Source organism: Phascolarctos cinereus, unplaced genomic scaffold (genome assembly GCF_003287225.1).
Source record: "Phascolarctos cinereus isolate Bilbo 61053 unplaced genomic scaffold, phaCin_HiC Scaffold_7;HRSCAF=346, whole genome shotgun sequence".
Taxonomy (NCBI): Eukaryota; Metazoa; Chordata; class Mammalia; order Diprotodontia; family Phascolarctidae; genus Phascolarctos; species Phascolarctos cinereus.
This window is the reverse complement of record NW_027556180.1, coordinates 137,166,444-137,182,935: the sequence shown is the minus strand read 5'-3', so window position 1 is coordinate 137,182,935 and position 16,492 is coordinate 137,166,444. Positions and strand designations below refer to the sequence as shown.

Below are 16,492 nucleotides of genomic sequence, written 5' to 3'. Positions count from 1 at the left end.
CCATAAGGAAATACATCTTTTAAAAAAAGTAAAATAGATTATTTAGATAATGTTCCCTGATACTGTTTTAATATCCACTTTAACATTAATTTAATATGAGACTTTAAGCTTAATCTTGTAGTTATATATGTACACACACGCATATATATATACATATACACACATGTGTATATATACACACATACATACATATAAACACATAAACACACATACATATACATGTTGTTTAAACATGGTAGAAATATATTCAATGTCTCAAAAATAGTAGAAAGCTCAAATTATCAGATTTCAAATATTTGCTATTATGGCATAGCATTTTAAATACTTGATAATCTTCTATATAAGAATTAGAACATTAAATATCAAATTTTAAAACCTTTATAATTATAGCCAACATATATACAACATTTTAAGTTTTGTAAACACTTTATATGTATTGTTTCATTTGATCCTCACAACAGCCCTGTGAGGTAAGTGCTATTATTATCCCCATTTTAAAGATGAAGATACTGAGGTTGTGACTTGCTCAGTCACATAACTAGTAAATGCCTGAGTCAGGATCCTTACTCAGGTCTTCCTGACTCCAAGTCAAGCATTCTATCAACTACATCATCTAACTGCTTTTTATGAGTTAACCAATATAAGCTGACCTCTTAATCAAATTGCATATATTAAAACCATCACTTTTAATAACATGGTTTCAAATTAATTTTAGAGTGATTACCCACTGTAAGCTCAATATTTTTGCAACAATATGAAAACATATAGATTTAATGCCTAACTAATAAGATTCTAATAATAAAATAATTTAGCATACAAAATAACTTGAAATAATGTCATGGAGTCATTGAACACTGTAAGAAACGGCATTGAGTTGGCAAATAAGATTGTTCAAACCTATATTGCTAAACTGGATGCAATAGATGCCTTTTTGTCAACATTTTTCCTCATCATTTACATGAACATCATATTACCAACAAGCTTTGGGAAGCCAAAAGGAATAGGAGTGACCATATTCCAGACATAACTTTCAATACAAAGAAATAAAGATTTGCATATATGATAAAAAACATAGTGAAGGATGTAACGTGTTCAGTCCTTTAGACCCAATTCAATCTAAAAAGATGCTTTTCTTAACTGATGAATACTTAGTATAATAGCAGGTAATAAGTTTATAAAAAATGTGATACAGACTCTAAAGAATATGAGTCTGAGCAAATCAAACTTTATACTAGGGGTTATATCTACACATCATATTTTAATTGGTTTTGTATTCAAAAGCCTAGTTGGCCAAATTTGATTCAGGCCATAGTACATAGTGTATATAACAAAGAAAGATGAAAGGCAAACCTAGAAACTTTATCAGACCAGGGGCTGGCATGATATGAAATTACTCTCAGTGAAGTAGGAAATGTTAATAGCTTCTTGAGTTGACATAAAAACAAAACAAAACAACACCCGAAACATTAATATTAATAGTCCCATGTTACAGGTGAGGAAAACCAGTATAAGAGAGGTTATGTGACTTGCTCAGAGTCATACAGCTATAAAAGGAAGAACTAGGACTAGAACACAGATGTCCTGAGTCAAGTCTTTCTATTAGCCAACATGAATCAATTCCTTTTAGTATTATAGTTAGGTAAATAGTTCTTTAATGTATGAACCTAGATAAAATATGCCCTCAAATGTAAGACATTTCACATCAATTTGATAGGAAATCTGTAAGACTAATGACAGGGTATGATTCATAAGAATTGACACCCCTGCCCCAAAAGGCATTTTTCTTTTAGTGTATATACATTGCAACATATGGAATGTTGAACTAAGATATATGTTACAATTACTAAGGTTATATGACCTAGTTTTAGTTTTATTCAAAGACAGCATGTTTGTAAAATGTGTAAATGAAACATCTGGAGAACATATAAATGCATCATTTTTTTCAACAATAAGCACATGGTCATCAGTATTACGTACAAAACTAAGATGATAACATGCATATAAAAGTATGATTTCATCACTATATAATAATTATCTATTCAAAATGTGTGTCATTTAATTTATTCTATAATTGAAACAAAGTAGTATTAATTGCCCTAGTGGTAGAATGATTATAGAAACCTGTGTAATATGTACCTTTAATCTCTCTCTTACTACAATACTGTTAAAAAGTCCCTTCAGAATAGTAGCTCATACGGGATTTAGGGAAGAAATCCACAGCAAATTTAAAATAAACAATCCATTTCTAAATGAAATTTAGAATTTCAACTTAACATCTAGTTTGACTCTGATTGTTAAATATCATTTAAACTTAGAAATAATTAAAAATAACTGGATCTAATCATGAAATATATCAACACCGGCTTTAGATATCCAGAGAAAACAATGACTTTGTTTTCTGACTGGAATGTGCAATTTCTAGCACAAAATAAGCAGCTGGTAACAAGATAGGTGGGTTGACACTTCTGAACTGTTATTATTGAGAAGATATTTGGAAAAAATTGAAAATTGAGTAAAACAGGTTGACTTGAACTTTATTTATAAATGAATTAGTTGAATGTATGTGGTTATGTTGACTAAATTTACAATAATACAAACACTACTTTATAAGCCAAAAGAGATCAAGAAGGAAAAATCAAAAGGCAGGTAGGGAAAAAAAAGGGACATAAAGATAATTTGGATAGGAGACTATAAAATTTAGGTGTTGAAATTATAAATGCTCTTATAAAAACATTAAAATAAATAGGCACTGCCTGAGAGCTAAATGCTGTTGTTAAATTAATATTAGTCTTAAAAGATAAACATTTGCCTAATATGTATACATAAGAGGAGCTCAATACATACCGACAAAATAAATAACAAATCAAATCTAGATTTTTAAGTTAATTACAAAGATTCAAAATTGAGAATTTTTCATGGAATTTGTATCCAGATATGAAGATATAGATAGACTATATCTGTATTCATGTGATTTCTTCACAATTTGAAGTGTCAAATGTTTTATATTTGGAGTCTTTTATATTATAATCCACAATATTTCAAATGGTCTATCCAAGAATAGAGCATATGGATGTAAAATTTCTGACTAGCATATAGATTTATAAAAGTATTTTCATTGACTAAAAGATAATTCCTGTCATCTCCCTTCTTATGAAAAAATGCAGTCTCTCAAGTGTACAACTACTGACAATCTGGAAATACATATATACATACATACATATATGTGTGTGTATATATATGTATATATATATGACTTTTCCTTTTGATAGTTCAAGTGAAATTTATTATAGAAACACAATCAACCTTACTTAAGGAGCTATTCAAGTTATAGTACAGAGATGTCTCTATGAACAAAATTTTTTTTATGATTTACTTAAAATCTGACATGTGCATAATACATTGAACATGGTGTAAGAAACATGACTTTTGCATGCTGTTTTTTTTAAATAAATATGCACATCTCACTTAAACGCTTCTGCAAGTATTACACTTCAATTCAAACTGATACAAACCATGGTATTTTGAATGCAAATATTTTGCTTCAAAAAAAAATACTTACAAATAAATATTTTCTTAGCACAACAACTAATCCATGAATCTTTAGATAAATACATGAAATTAAAAGGCCTTTGAATGTATCATTTTATGACTTCAACTGTTAAACAAGCTTTTAATTATTTTTTAAGTTATGCTTTTGTGGGGATAAAGAAATAAACTTTTTCATGCTCATTGATAAAGGTTCCTGGAAATTTCATTAAAAGAGTAGAAGTAAATTTCCATTCTTCATAACTCAGGAAATGATTCACAAGTATAGATTTAAATACTATCTAGTAGGAAGATGTCTAATAAACCCAATACTGAGTTTCCTATTTTCACTTTGATTGAGACTTCATGAAATATCAGTTATTCCTTTTGTAACTGCAAAATAAAAATGCTATGGAATCTTGAAAGTCTGTTTTGACCACAAATGATTTAATTCAATCTTTGTATTAATTGATATTGAATGCTCTGACATTCAGATGAAACAGGCAATAGGTGCAAAATCTTTCTCCATCCCCCCAAATTAATACAAAAATGATCGACCTCAAAATGCTGACATTCCCAATACAAAATTATATTCCTGTCTTTCATGACATAAATAGAATGACAAAAACAAGAGTGGGGAAGAAATGGTTATATTATGTTTCATACCCAAGCAAAAAATATTCTATTCTCTTCTCTCTTCTTCCCTTCATCTTACATTACTGAAGAGTGGTCCATGAATGAATGACATCAAGTAATTATTAGTCAAGAGGGAAAAAATATAACTTTGAAACTGGAGTTGTATTGAATTTTTCTAACACATATATGTACACGTATACATATATGCAAGTAAAGCCATAAATACCTATTAAAATTTGAGAAATAGTGAAAAAAATCATTAATTTGCAGGGTTATAGCAGTATAAAAACAGCAAAAGAAGCCTTAACATACATAGCCAAGCTTTAATCAACTGGGTACCTGATTGCGGGGGGGCATTGATGGATGTTTTATCAAATACAACACTTTTTGGAAGAAAATAATCAAGTAACTTCATAATGATATATTTGCTACATGATGATTTTTCCCTTTGAAAATAAGTTAATTAGAAATGTCTGGTTTCTGGTATTTTGTGCCTGTTTAGGGTTATTTAATTCTACATTTAAAAATACTTCATTACTTTAAAATGTTTACATGTAGAATTTCTGCAGTGTGTTAGTTCAGGGTCATCTGAAAAATGTAAAATATTAAATGAAACATGTAAATTGAGAACTTATTTTCTCTATTCACATTATCTTGCAGTTGCATACCAATTTGAGATCACCCATTAAACTCTATCAAAGAAGCGACCAGCTTTTGACATTTCAGAGAAACAGCAGTCATTTTGCTCTTCGTCTCCCATTGATCCCCGAGAAAAGAAATCTTAGCATTATTTAATACAAAAATGTGATACTGTGGCCTGTATGTTAGGAGGAAAAAAACAAATCTGAAGTGTTAGTGCAGTTAAATGTATAATTAAAGCTAATCTGACTCATTTTTGCCTATACTTCATCGTGTAATTAATTTCTTTTTCTTATTTTGGAGGGTAGGAGTGTGGGGGAGGGCCAAATGTTAGAAAGAGCTACAGGAACTGAGTTATCTGCTTAATTGCCTCAATTTTTCATGTGGTATGTATCTGGCCTGAATGAAAAGACCTGATTCTAATATCAGAGCTTAAACCTGAAGAGAATAAATGCAAATGTATTTTTAGACACGGACAAATGGGTACTATTTTTACATGAATCCTGTTTAATTCATAACCTTAGTCAATAGTTTATTAGCTCCAAAAGGCTTCTGTAAATTAGCATGTAACCCACTTAAAGTTGAAGCCGAACATCATTCCTTTCTCTTGGTTAATTTACGTATCTGCATTATAATAATGATAAGATAAAATAGAGAATGCGCTCTTTATTGAATCATGTATCTGAGTCTCTGTTTCAGAGGGAAATATAGGAAATTAAAGCAGTAGAAAGTAAAATATTCTCTTGCACCCACATCTTAACTGATGTACAAAACAACATGCTATTATATTTTAAAAGTCTGGGGATATAAATTCTTGATTCATTCTTGAACATCAATAAATATTAATATGGAGTATCAAAAATCAAACCTTCTCAGGGACTACTCTTAATAAATGGTTTTTGAGTGATTGACCCAAAGGTAGTATATATGATATTGTATATGTTCTGCAGTTTTTACATTATAAAATGAAAAAAAATCAACAAAAAGTTATTCTTTCATGTATTCTATATTGTATTGATAGCCACTTCCTAGTTCTTTACTGCTGTTATTTTTTTCAACCATATAGTTCTGACCTGCCCTTACTTTCCTTCTTGGCATTGAAGTACATATGTGTATGTGTGTGTGTGTATATACACACATTTGTGTGTGTGTGTATATGTATATATATACACATATACATATACTATATATACATATATATATGCATATATTATATATATGTATATGGAGACAGAATTATAAGATATAGAGATAGGTGCTCTTTCATCATTAATATACCGGATAATTTCATGATAAAACATTTTGGAAACCTTAGAAAAATGTTTTGTTAGGTATGGGCAGGGGCAGAAACAGTTATTTTAAATAGAAAATCAAGAGAGAAATGCTAAATAGTCGGATTTGACCAAAATAGACTCTAATCAATATCACAACATTAAAAAAATATAGGAAGATTAAATTTACATAACATTCTTTGGAAGTTCTTTTATTTTTTATCCACTACTATCACATCTTTCTTGTCATTCTTATCTCTGTGTATGCATGTGTATATACACACATATATGTATATATACATACATATGTTCATATGTATGTATACATATAAATATACAAATGTATGCTTTTAAACAAAGCTTAGTTTTGTTGAGAATCTCCTTTTCTAGTTCCATTCTATCTTTCATAAAACTTTACAGTATTTCAGGATAATGAAAGAGTAAGGGATTTTGATTTGTACCTTTTATTTAAAAGGAAAAGAAAGACTACACACATTTCCATTATGATACCAAATAATATTGTTCATTGTTCTTTCCTAATAATGAATTAAATACTGAGTAGACAGATGAGGAGGAAGAATTTTTTTTTTCATGATCTTAGCACAAATCCTACACCTCCCCCTTGTGAAACAAACAAACAAAAAAGTTAATACAAAGGAAAATGCTTTAAAAATAAGAGAAAGAAATATAGGGGCATACTGATATTAAAAGAGGTAGTATGAGGTTTTTATTTTTGATTTGGGAGCCTAGGGAGTTGTTCATTTGTTTTGTTTTTATTTTTCCTCAGGGAAGATATGACTACCCATTTATTCTAAATTCAATCAGTTGCTGTCAATTTACTCACTGGTGGATGCTGCCTCTTTGTGGCAGGATGCCATGTAAAGTGTTTCTTGCACATTTCAGGTTCATGGACTACCCTTGATCTTCTGACACATTCCATTTAAGGTTATTGGTTACTGAGAGAGCCACCAAAAGCGGAATGGAATCTACAGACCTTTACAATCCAAATTACTTCAAACAAGCAGGTTAAGACCTGTAAGACAAAGACCAATGTACTGGCCAAACCTTGTCCCAAGGTGAATAGATGGCATATATCTAATCACCTGTATTTTGAACATTTGAGAGGAAAGTTCAAACTCAGTCATAAAACTCATTATAACCTTTGAATATAAATTTATATAATTTGAAATATGGACACAATGGCAAGCTAATAAGAAAAACCAATCATAATAGCCTATATAATTCTTTGATAAAACTTGTGTGAAGCAACATTACTTACCCTGTTCCATGTATTAAATGAACACTTTAGAATGGAAACAAAATATAAACTTGAAATTTCACTAATAAGCATATTAGTGACACATTTAGAAATTTCTAGCTCCCTCAAGCACAAAACTGATCATTATAGTATATTAAATCTCCATAAGTATGCAAAGAATTGTTTAAATTAGGCTTAGTGGATTAGCTCCTATCTCTTCCATCTTGATTAAAATTGGAGAATCATTGACCTAGGAGTCAGATATTTTGAACTTCAGGTAATTATTACTTCACATCCTCACATTTCAAATAGTTATCAAGTATGTAGTCATAAACTATTAAAAATTTCATGTGCTGAGACACATACAAGACATCAGTAGCCCCATCTTACATTGATCCTGTCTTTATGGTAATCAATTATCATTGCCTGCTGCCCAAAGGGGTAAAGATATATAAATTTGCGCAGTCCATCATTTGGTGTTCAAAGGTGCCAGTCTAGAAATGGATCTGTACAAGTGCAATTTATTTGCCTAAACAATCAGGAATTGGCTACAATAGTAGTCAAATTATATTTTGTTTGGTTAAATGAAAAGAGAGGCCCTTTTTTCTCTCTCACTTGAAAACTACAATTTCCATATATTCCTTACTAGTTAGTCCAAACTTCCCTAATAGGAAATGCTTTAACTTGTTGGGAAAAGTAACAGTTATTATTTTTATTTTTATGCAGACCCAATTGTGTGGATTGGATTGTCTTCTAAGATTTAGTCACATCTACTGAAAATTTTAGAATTAGAGTGCCCTCCTGATACCACTTCAGCTTTGGAAATGAAGCTCCAAACAAATCATAGACTAAAATAATGAAGGAAAGTGAAATGCGAATGTGCATATAAAAATAGGTGCTACAATAAAATATTTTTTATATTTCATCAATAAGTTATTTTGACTAACCAGTTATGGATCATATAGCGCTGCACTTTTTAATGGTTTTTCCACATCTATACTGATCCTTTTCAAGGTCATAATACTTTTTTTTTTAATTCAAATGTCCGGAAAGCATACAAACACATCCTTTAAAAAGAAAAGAAAAGAAATGTTGTATTAAAGTCGGGGTGTGCTAATCTCTTTCCAGAAAAGCCATTTATACCCACCCAATGGCTTAAAGGGGGGAAGGGAATGAAGTATCAGAGGAGGAAGGACGGAACCTGTGCCCTTCGGTCTTTGAAAAACAGAAGTATTTCCCATTATCAAAAAACTTCATTGACCTTTAAAAGTCACCCGTAAAAATGGCCCTCCATACAGCTCCTTTCCCTCCACTGACACAAGAGCAAGAGTTGTGCCCAGCTTACAGAAACATTTCCTAATTGTAAAAATAAAATGAATTTGCACACCCTTTCAGTATCATTCGCCGTAGCTGAAAATCCTGTGCCAAGGCACTTCACCTTAAACGTTGAAACAACACAATCAAACTGGTTCATCATATGTTTGCTTGTTCGTGTGTTTGTTTTAAATACAAATGCTCTATGGGGAGTTTTTTTGCCTTTAGAACTGGCTAAATGTGGTCTGTTTTTCCAGCACTTCGAGGTAGTCCGGCTCAACGTTTAGTTTTGCTTTTAATTCCAGATACTCATTCCTGTTGGGTTCTACATAGACAGTACTGGGGGGACTATAGAGCACCGTTTCCCGGAGCCTGCTGTCCCCTGCCCCCGGGTGCAAGTACTGGTGGGGGCGCCTAAGGTCATAGTTGGGGGAAAAGGTATAGGCAGCAGGGCTGCAAGGGAATTTGGGATATTCCGGGAGGCTACTGCCAGCCGTGGTGGCCGAGCAATGTTTATCGGGTTCTAAAATGCCTCTGTAAAAGCGATCAGCGTCTTGCATTGGTGACAGCAGCTCCTCCCTCGGTTCAATGGTGCTGACACTGTAGGCGGGGCTCCGCAGGTGGTGGCTTTCCCGCCTCTCCTCTTCTCCCTGCTGTAGCTGCAGCTGCTGCTGTGGCGGCTGCTGCTGCTGCTGCTGCTGTGGCTGCTGCTGCTGAGGCTGCTGTGGCTGCTGCTGCTGCTGAGGCTGCAGATGGTGATTACTGCTATAGGTTACCTTGAGCTCGTGCAGATCTTTGTAATCCTCCACCGAATTGCCCTCCCTGGAACGGTAGATGGGGTTTTTGCACATATGGCCCAGGGGGTGGGGGATGTATTCATATACGTGGCCCGCAGGGGTTTTCACTTTAGGGAGGGTTGGACCCCTGTGGTGAGTATGCGAATGGTGGTGGCTGCTGCCCCCGCTGCTGCTGTACACACTGTACTGCATGTTGAAAGAGCTCACGTCTGAGTTGTTGGTGCTAGTGTGGTCGCTCTGGTTCTTCTTTCTCCTTTTCATCACCAGCACAAAGAGCCCAGCGGCCACAAAAACTGACATGATGAAGACAAGAAGCAAGCTGAGGATCAGCACAGACAAGGGGACCGAAGAGGCGCTGTTGCCAGAGCCACCCCCCGCAGTGGCGTCCGTGCTGTTCAATCTGACTGTGGAGGGCAAAGAGGTGGTTCGTGGTGGGATCTGTATGGAGGAGGGAGTAGGTGTAGAAACCACTACGTCAGAATAGTCTGGGCACAAAAGCTCCGACTTAATAGACCTCATATCGGTCTCCTCGAACTTTTTGGGGGCCTTGCAAATGACCTCATCCACAAGTACCCCCACTTTAAGCTGTTCCACCCACAACTTCATGCCCACCACGTCACAAGTGCAATCCCAAGGGTTGTCATTCAAGTCGATCTGAATAAGAGATTTCAGCTGATCTAACACTCCACTCACAGGCAGCGAAGAAAAGTAATTGCTCCTTAGATTTAGCCTGAGCAGCGTGAGACCAGAAAAAATGCCCCCGGGCAGGGCCTGTAAGAGGTTGTTGTTTAAAAACAAGAGCTGTAGGTTAGGGACTGTGTCAAAGGTCCCAGCCTGGATCTCCCGGATAATATTGTATTGGAGGAAAAGATACTGCAAGCTCTGTAGGCCATAGAACAGCTCTGGGCTCAGGCGTTCAATCTGGTTGCCATTAAGATAGAGTCGTCTCAGATTGGTTAGATCCCCAAAAGCACGGTCCTGGATCACCGAGATGCGATTGTTTCCAAGGTGCAGCAGGTCTAGCCCTGTAGCCTCCAGAAAATCCGTCCTACGCACAACTGTGATGTAGTTCTCTGTCAAGTACATCTTCTTAGGGTTGTAGGGCTTGGGCTGAAGCTCTGAGATGCTTTCTATCTTCCTCTCCTGGCAGTTGACATTGAGACCCAAGTCAGAAATCTGCAGATTGCAAGAGCACGCAGTAGGACACTCCAAAGGCACCGGCGATTTAGTCTGGTAGGCGATGCTGGGGCCATAGTTGCTGTAGGCCAAGTCCTTAGAGGGCTGGCGGGAGGTGGGGCGCACCCTGGGTTTGTTGGGTTGGCGGGTCCCTTTAGGGGGCTTCAGAGGAGGCTTGTAAACAGCAGAGGAAGAAGTGGCCACGGAATTGACGGAGGCTGGGGTCGTATGTAAATACCCCGTAGTGCTCAAGGGCGTCTGGGGCCTCATTTCATAGTCCGAGATGAGTTTCCTTGGGCAAAGCTCCTGCTTGGACACTTCATCCAAGTCCCGCCCATGTAACCGGAAAGGCGTTTCACAAACCACATCCCCTACCAAGGCAGAGTAGGAAATGCTGTCCAACCAATCCTTAAGTGAGATCAACTCACAAGAGCAATTCCAGGGGTTTTCTTCTAGCTGTAATTCCACAACTTTATCCATGTGCTGCAACAGCCCTATGTAGGGCAGAAGTTTCAGCCGGTTGCCCCTAAGGTCTAGATGCGTTAAGGGCACTAAACGGAAAAGGTTGTTGGGTAAACTGGACAAGAGGTTGTCATTGAGGATCAGCACCTGCAGCAAGTGCAGTTTGCCAAAAGCATTAGGTTCAATGGCACTGATGTAATTGTAATCGACTTGTAGATACTCCAAACTCTCCAATCCGAGGAAAGTGTCATCCCTTAGTAGTTCCAGTTTATTATTATTCAGATGCAATCGCCTTAAACCTCGAAGCCCATGAAATGCCCCTGTCTCGATGTCCTGGATGACATTGCTCCCTAGATGTAAAATTGAAGCCCCAGTGTAATTGACAAACTCATTGGGGTAGAGACGGTTCAAAAGATTGCCAGACAACAAGAGGTGGTAGACTGGAAACCGTGGAGGGCTGATTTCTGTGAGGCTGATGATCCCCCTGTTTTCACAGCTCACTGTTAAGATTCCGTCCTTCTCCTCACAAGGACATGCATTGTCACAAATTTCCCCATAATAATCGATGGTTTCTGCACACGAAAAGACGAGAGATGTTACAGCAAACGCTATAGTCTGCAGCATCCAGATATGCATTTTTCTGTTGAGATCCTGTTCCAAAGTTAATGTGGAGCAACAAGGGTACATTTTACCTCCTGTAAGAAAGCAAAAGAAAATAACAGAATATGACCAAAAAATTTAAACAGCAGTGTTAGTTTTTTTAAGTTTTTTTCCCCCCTCTACACTCTGGGAAAAGAAGGTTGTTTGTATGAGGTCTTTTTTTTTTTGGTCTTTATTTATTGTTAAGACTAGGAAGATATAGAAGCTCATCTAAATTTCAAAACTGACTGTCAATGATTAAAGGGCTGCTTTGCAACTCGGGGTGAGTTAAAGATATCTTTACAAATATAGAGTCATATTAGATACTGTCCCATTTCAGGATTTTGTCCTCCCTCCTCCCTCTCCCCAATCCCCCAAGATCAACCCATAAATATATATAAGATGGCTGTCAGTTCAGTTTCAAGGTTCTAATTTAAGAGAAAAAGAGCACCATTTTATGAGGTTTCCCACCTCACCTATTACCGAGCCCTCTTTCTTTTTCAGAACCTCTTCGGTGAACAGCGCACGTTAAGGTCTTTACCTCACGTCTTTTTTTTTTTCTCCCCAGAGAAGCAAAAGTGCTACGTATACTACTTTAGTTATTTTAGACAGTTGCTGGAAATGTCTGTGTGGGAATCCAAAGGATACTTTTCAAAAGACCAAAGGGAAAAGAAAAAGTAAGTTAATGCAGCAAAATAATCCCTGATCAGCTCTTAAATCACCTATAATGTCTTATAGAGCTTCAAGTCTGTAAGGGATATGTGTGTGCATGTGTATGTATATGTATATATGTGTGTATGTGTATCTATATATACATATATATATGTATATATATATATATATATGTATATATAGATACACATACACACAGAGGGATTCTTCTCTATGATAGACTTTTCCAATAAAGCTATTAAGCACATCAGCCTTCTAATTGCACTTAACAGTACCTCCCCCGGAGTGCTTATTGTTCACTTTCCATCTTTGATCATGATAGCAATGTTACCAAATTGAGGCTTAAAGCTACAGAAATAGTTGCAAACGATGGTATGACTGTGAAGGACTAAGAAAAGACTTCCGCAATTCTTAAACACCTATAGATGCTTAGAGTTAAAGGGAACATTCTAATCACTCATCTAGAATCTGCCCAAACAGGAAAATCGCTAGGATTGTCACCAAAGCCTCAGCCCTATCTGACAGCATTTACTTTCAATGTTTATTAAAAATTAGCTTGATAGCAGGGGAGAGATCTAAATGGATCTCATGGAAATACCTCCTTACCAACATTCCGCGAATTGGAGTTGCTTATTATAAAGCACCGATAGCTGTCAGTGATCTTCATCCTTCAAGGGAGAAGACACCTGAGCAGATTAAAAGCCAAACTAGAAAGAAGAAAAAGAAGAAAACTACCCAGTGACCTACGTCAGTGACTTAATGCTCGAATTTTCATTTAGCCAGAAACAAATCCGATTTCCTTCTCCCACCCCCCCCTTCTGTCTCCTTGACGCTTCCTCCTACTTTCTACTTGTGGATGTCAAAAACACTGGGGAGGGGGGGAGGAGAGAAAGAACATGGGGAGAGGAATGTCTATGTATTCTTGCACTGGTTGGGTTGGTGGGGGAAGAGAAATAACCCTTTTTTTTCATTCTCCCCACCCTAAACATTATGTTCCTGAAAAAAGGCTGGTTTTCTCTGGTCAACCCTGCCGTAGCCTTAATACTTGTAACTGAAGTCTCATGTCCAAAATAGTACCCCGAAACCAAATCTCATTATTGCAAAGGGATTTCTGTGACACGGTTCCAAAGCTGTATACCTAACACTTTGTACGCGTTAGAAAGAACTCTTGAAATTGTACATAAATGTGCAAAGATACATACATACACATTTATGTGTATTAAGGCAGAGGTCTGAATATTGATATTATGATATTGAACATTTCAAGTATTCACTAGCTCCGAATCACAAAAGGCAAACAGCTTCACTGCTAAAGGCAGCACAGACATCCTCCATAAAAGCAAAACATTTACCTTGAAATTTCTTTTCTCCGCTCCATCAAATCCATTCATCCATTCAGCGGGTGTTTGTTCCCCTCCCCCTCACCATCTCTTTGCCCTCCCCAACCCTTTCCACTCCCTCTCCTCCCCCCCTTAGAAAAAAAAAAGATCATTGTAAAATATGCCCGACCAGTATTAAACTCTCAGTCATTTGCAACTTTAATTTAATAATGACTAATAAGGATCTAGGAGCTTTCCCAACCTCATCACGACCACCTTCCTCCTAAGGAGATAGAAAAAATAAAGAATATAAAAGTTGAATTTGATGAAGGTTGAAATTCTGGCCCGGGGACGCAGCTTGGGTTTAAATGCCCCTGTGCTCTGCTATTTTTCTGATCTGAGAGATTCACATTGTTCTTTTTAATTGGGGGTGGAGGAGGAGGGAGGTGCCGTATTTGGTTTTCCCCCAAAGAGTTCAGACCCTGGATTACCGCACTGCATATCTTGCACTAAAGAGCTTTCAGTCCCACCGACAGCAGCAGCGGAAACCCTGGCCGGACACTGCTGTCCAACTGAACAGGAGCAGCAGCAGCAGCAGCAGCAGCCGGGGCAACAGCACCCAGAGTTACAGGGAGAGAGATTCCTCCCTTACTCTCACCCCTCCCCCCACCCCCGCCCCAAAGAAAAGAAAGGAGGAAAGGGGGATGGGAAAGGAGGGGGGAGATACTTCCCCCCAAAAAAAGCAGCCTTAAAAAAAAGCAAACCTTATACTTACTCATTTTTATATCTCCAGGGCCCAATCATCGTAGCCACCCTTAAAAATGTCTATTTGGGGTGTGTGCTGCTTGCGTGCAGCCGAAGCAAAGACCAGAGGAGGCAAGCAATGCAGTTGGGGAGGTTGGATAAGAAATGCACACAAACACCACCACACACAAGGAGCCTCCACGGTAGCCGCCACCACCACTACAGCCACCGCCACTGCCACCGCCACCACCGCTGCCGCCGCCGCCGCCGCCACCTCTACTGCCACCGCCACACACACACACATAGACGGAGGCGGAGGTCCAAGGGGTTCCCAGAGCTGCTCTTCTCGGCGCTCTCCCCAGTACCAGAGAGAAGAGGGGGGAGGGGGAAAGGGGGAAAGGGAGAGGGAGAGCGAGGGGCGATCGAAAGAGACTGGAGAGAATGGGGGGGGAGGGCGAGCCGGAGAGAAACCGTGAGGGAGGGGCAAGGCAAGGAGAGAGCGTGGGAGGGGGGCGAAGGGAGGAGAGAGGGCTGCACAGACAGCCTTTCGCTGACAACGTGACGGTCAGCTTCACCAAGCACTTCACACACACACACACACACACACACACTCAAAAAAACCCTCTACACAACAGCCTCCTTAATAACGGACAGCTCCAGTTCTCTGCGTTCCTTACAAGCATCCCCTGCTGGTACTCACACTTTCCATTGAAATAGGCATCAACTTTCTCCCTAACCGCAGCAGCTACACGTTCAAGCCTCCTCCTCTGGTTTCTTTGCCAAAAGGGGGAAAAATACAGACTCCGACCTCGTTTCCTTCTCTTCCTCCCCTCCCCCTCCCCGTTCCTCCTCTTTTCTTCTTCACACCATTTTCCCCTGGTCAGTCACACTCGCCCAGGGACTAGCCAGAGGGAGAGAAAAGTAACGGTGTCCTTGCATGGTTCTCCGCTTCTTCTTGCAGCGCACACTGTACATGGTAGTGAGGGGGAAAGGGAGAGGATGGCACTGGTCCCCTTCGGTGGCGGCGGCGGCACTGGAGGCAGCAAATCCTCCTTCTCCTTCTCCTGCTGCTGCTGCTGTTGATGCTGCTGCTTTCTCCTCCCCAGATGCCACAGCTGACGACTCCAAGCTCCAGGGTCCAGCTGTGGTGGTGGCGGCTGCCGCTACCACCGGTGCTACCCTTGCCTCCGCTGCTGTTCCCTCTGCACCCGCTGCACCCTCTGCCTCTCGGGTTGTTGCAGCCTCTTTTCCCAATCAGTATTTGGGTGACTCGGGCGTCTGCTGCTTTTTCGTTTCATCCCGGGAAGGAGTTGTGCAGGGGGAAAAAAGCGCCTTTCAAGATTCACTCGTTAGATTCATCTTATTTTCCTCTTTTATTGGAGCTTTCTTTCTCTATCCGACGTCCTTTGGGTGCTCGAGGACAAGCAAAACAATGTTGTGTGCCCATCGCTACACAAAAGTCTGAGAAAGTCGTGTTCTCTTACCACGTCGCAAAGGAGGAGGCTGCAGCGTAAGCGATTCCGATCTCTCTAAGCCTTTTCACCAGGAGCCAGCATGGGGCCCCGTCTAATGTCTAGTACAGTTGTTTATTATGGAGCGCAGCTCTAGCCAGGCTGCTGCAGACATGCTGGAGCGGGGACAGAGCAATGGCGCTCGGTGACCAATAGATGGGAGTATAGGGCGACAGATCTCCTTAGGCTGCACTGCAAAGTGTGAAGCCAAAGCTTCCTTGGGTATCATATTTGTGCGGAGGTGATGAGCCTTGGAGAAAATGTGCATAACACAAGCGTGCGACGGTACAGACTACCTAAAGGAGGGAGGAGTGGAAATAATGCCTACAATGTAAGAGTTGGTGATATTCGGGAACAGGCAATAGAGTGTTGTGTTGATTGCCTTTCTTCCTTTTATTGAGAATGGTAGCTCACGTCCTGAACAGTGTAAAATAAAATTTAAAAAAAAAGGTGGGGGGAGGAAGAGGGTATATAGAGTTCTTTCTAGCTGACAAGAATAACTTAGGAGAAAAATAAATTGTAGGCTTGA

General features: G+C 38.6%; 1 protein-coding gene across 1 annotated transcript; it reads right to left on the bottom strand.

Annotated features, from left to right (window-relative positions):
- Positions 1–319: 319 nt before the first annotated feature.
- Positions 320–16,060, bottom strand: SLITRK5 (SLIT and NTRK like family member 5). Its single transcript, XM_021009170.2, has 2 exons — positions 15,153–16,060; positions 320–11,773 (listed from the first exon to the last, which is right to left on the bottom strand). Exon 2 carries the CDS (start codon positions 11,763–11,765, stop codon positions 8,868–8,870), a length of 2,898 nt encoding a protein of 965 aa, XP_020864829.1. The 5' UTR covers positions 11,766–11,773; positions 15,153–16,060; the 3' UTR covers positions 320–8,867.
- Between the last annotated feature and the right edge of the window lie 432 nt (positions 16,061–16,492).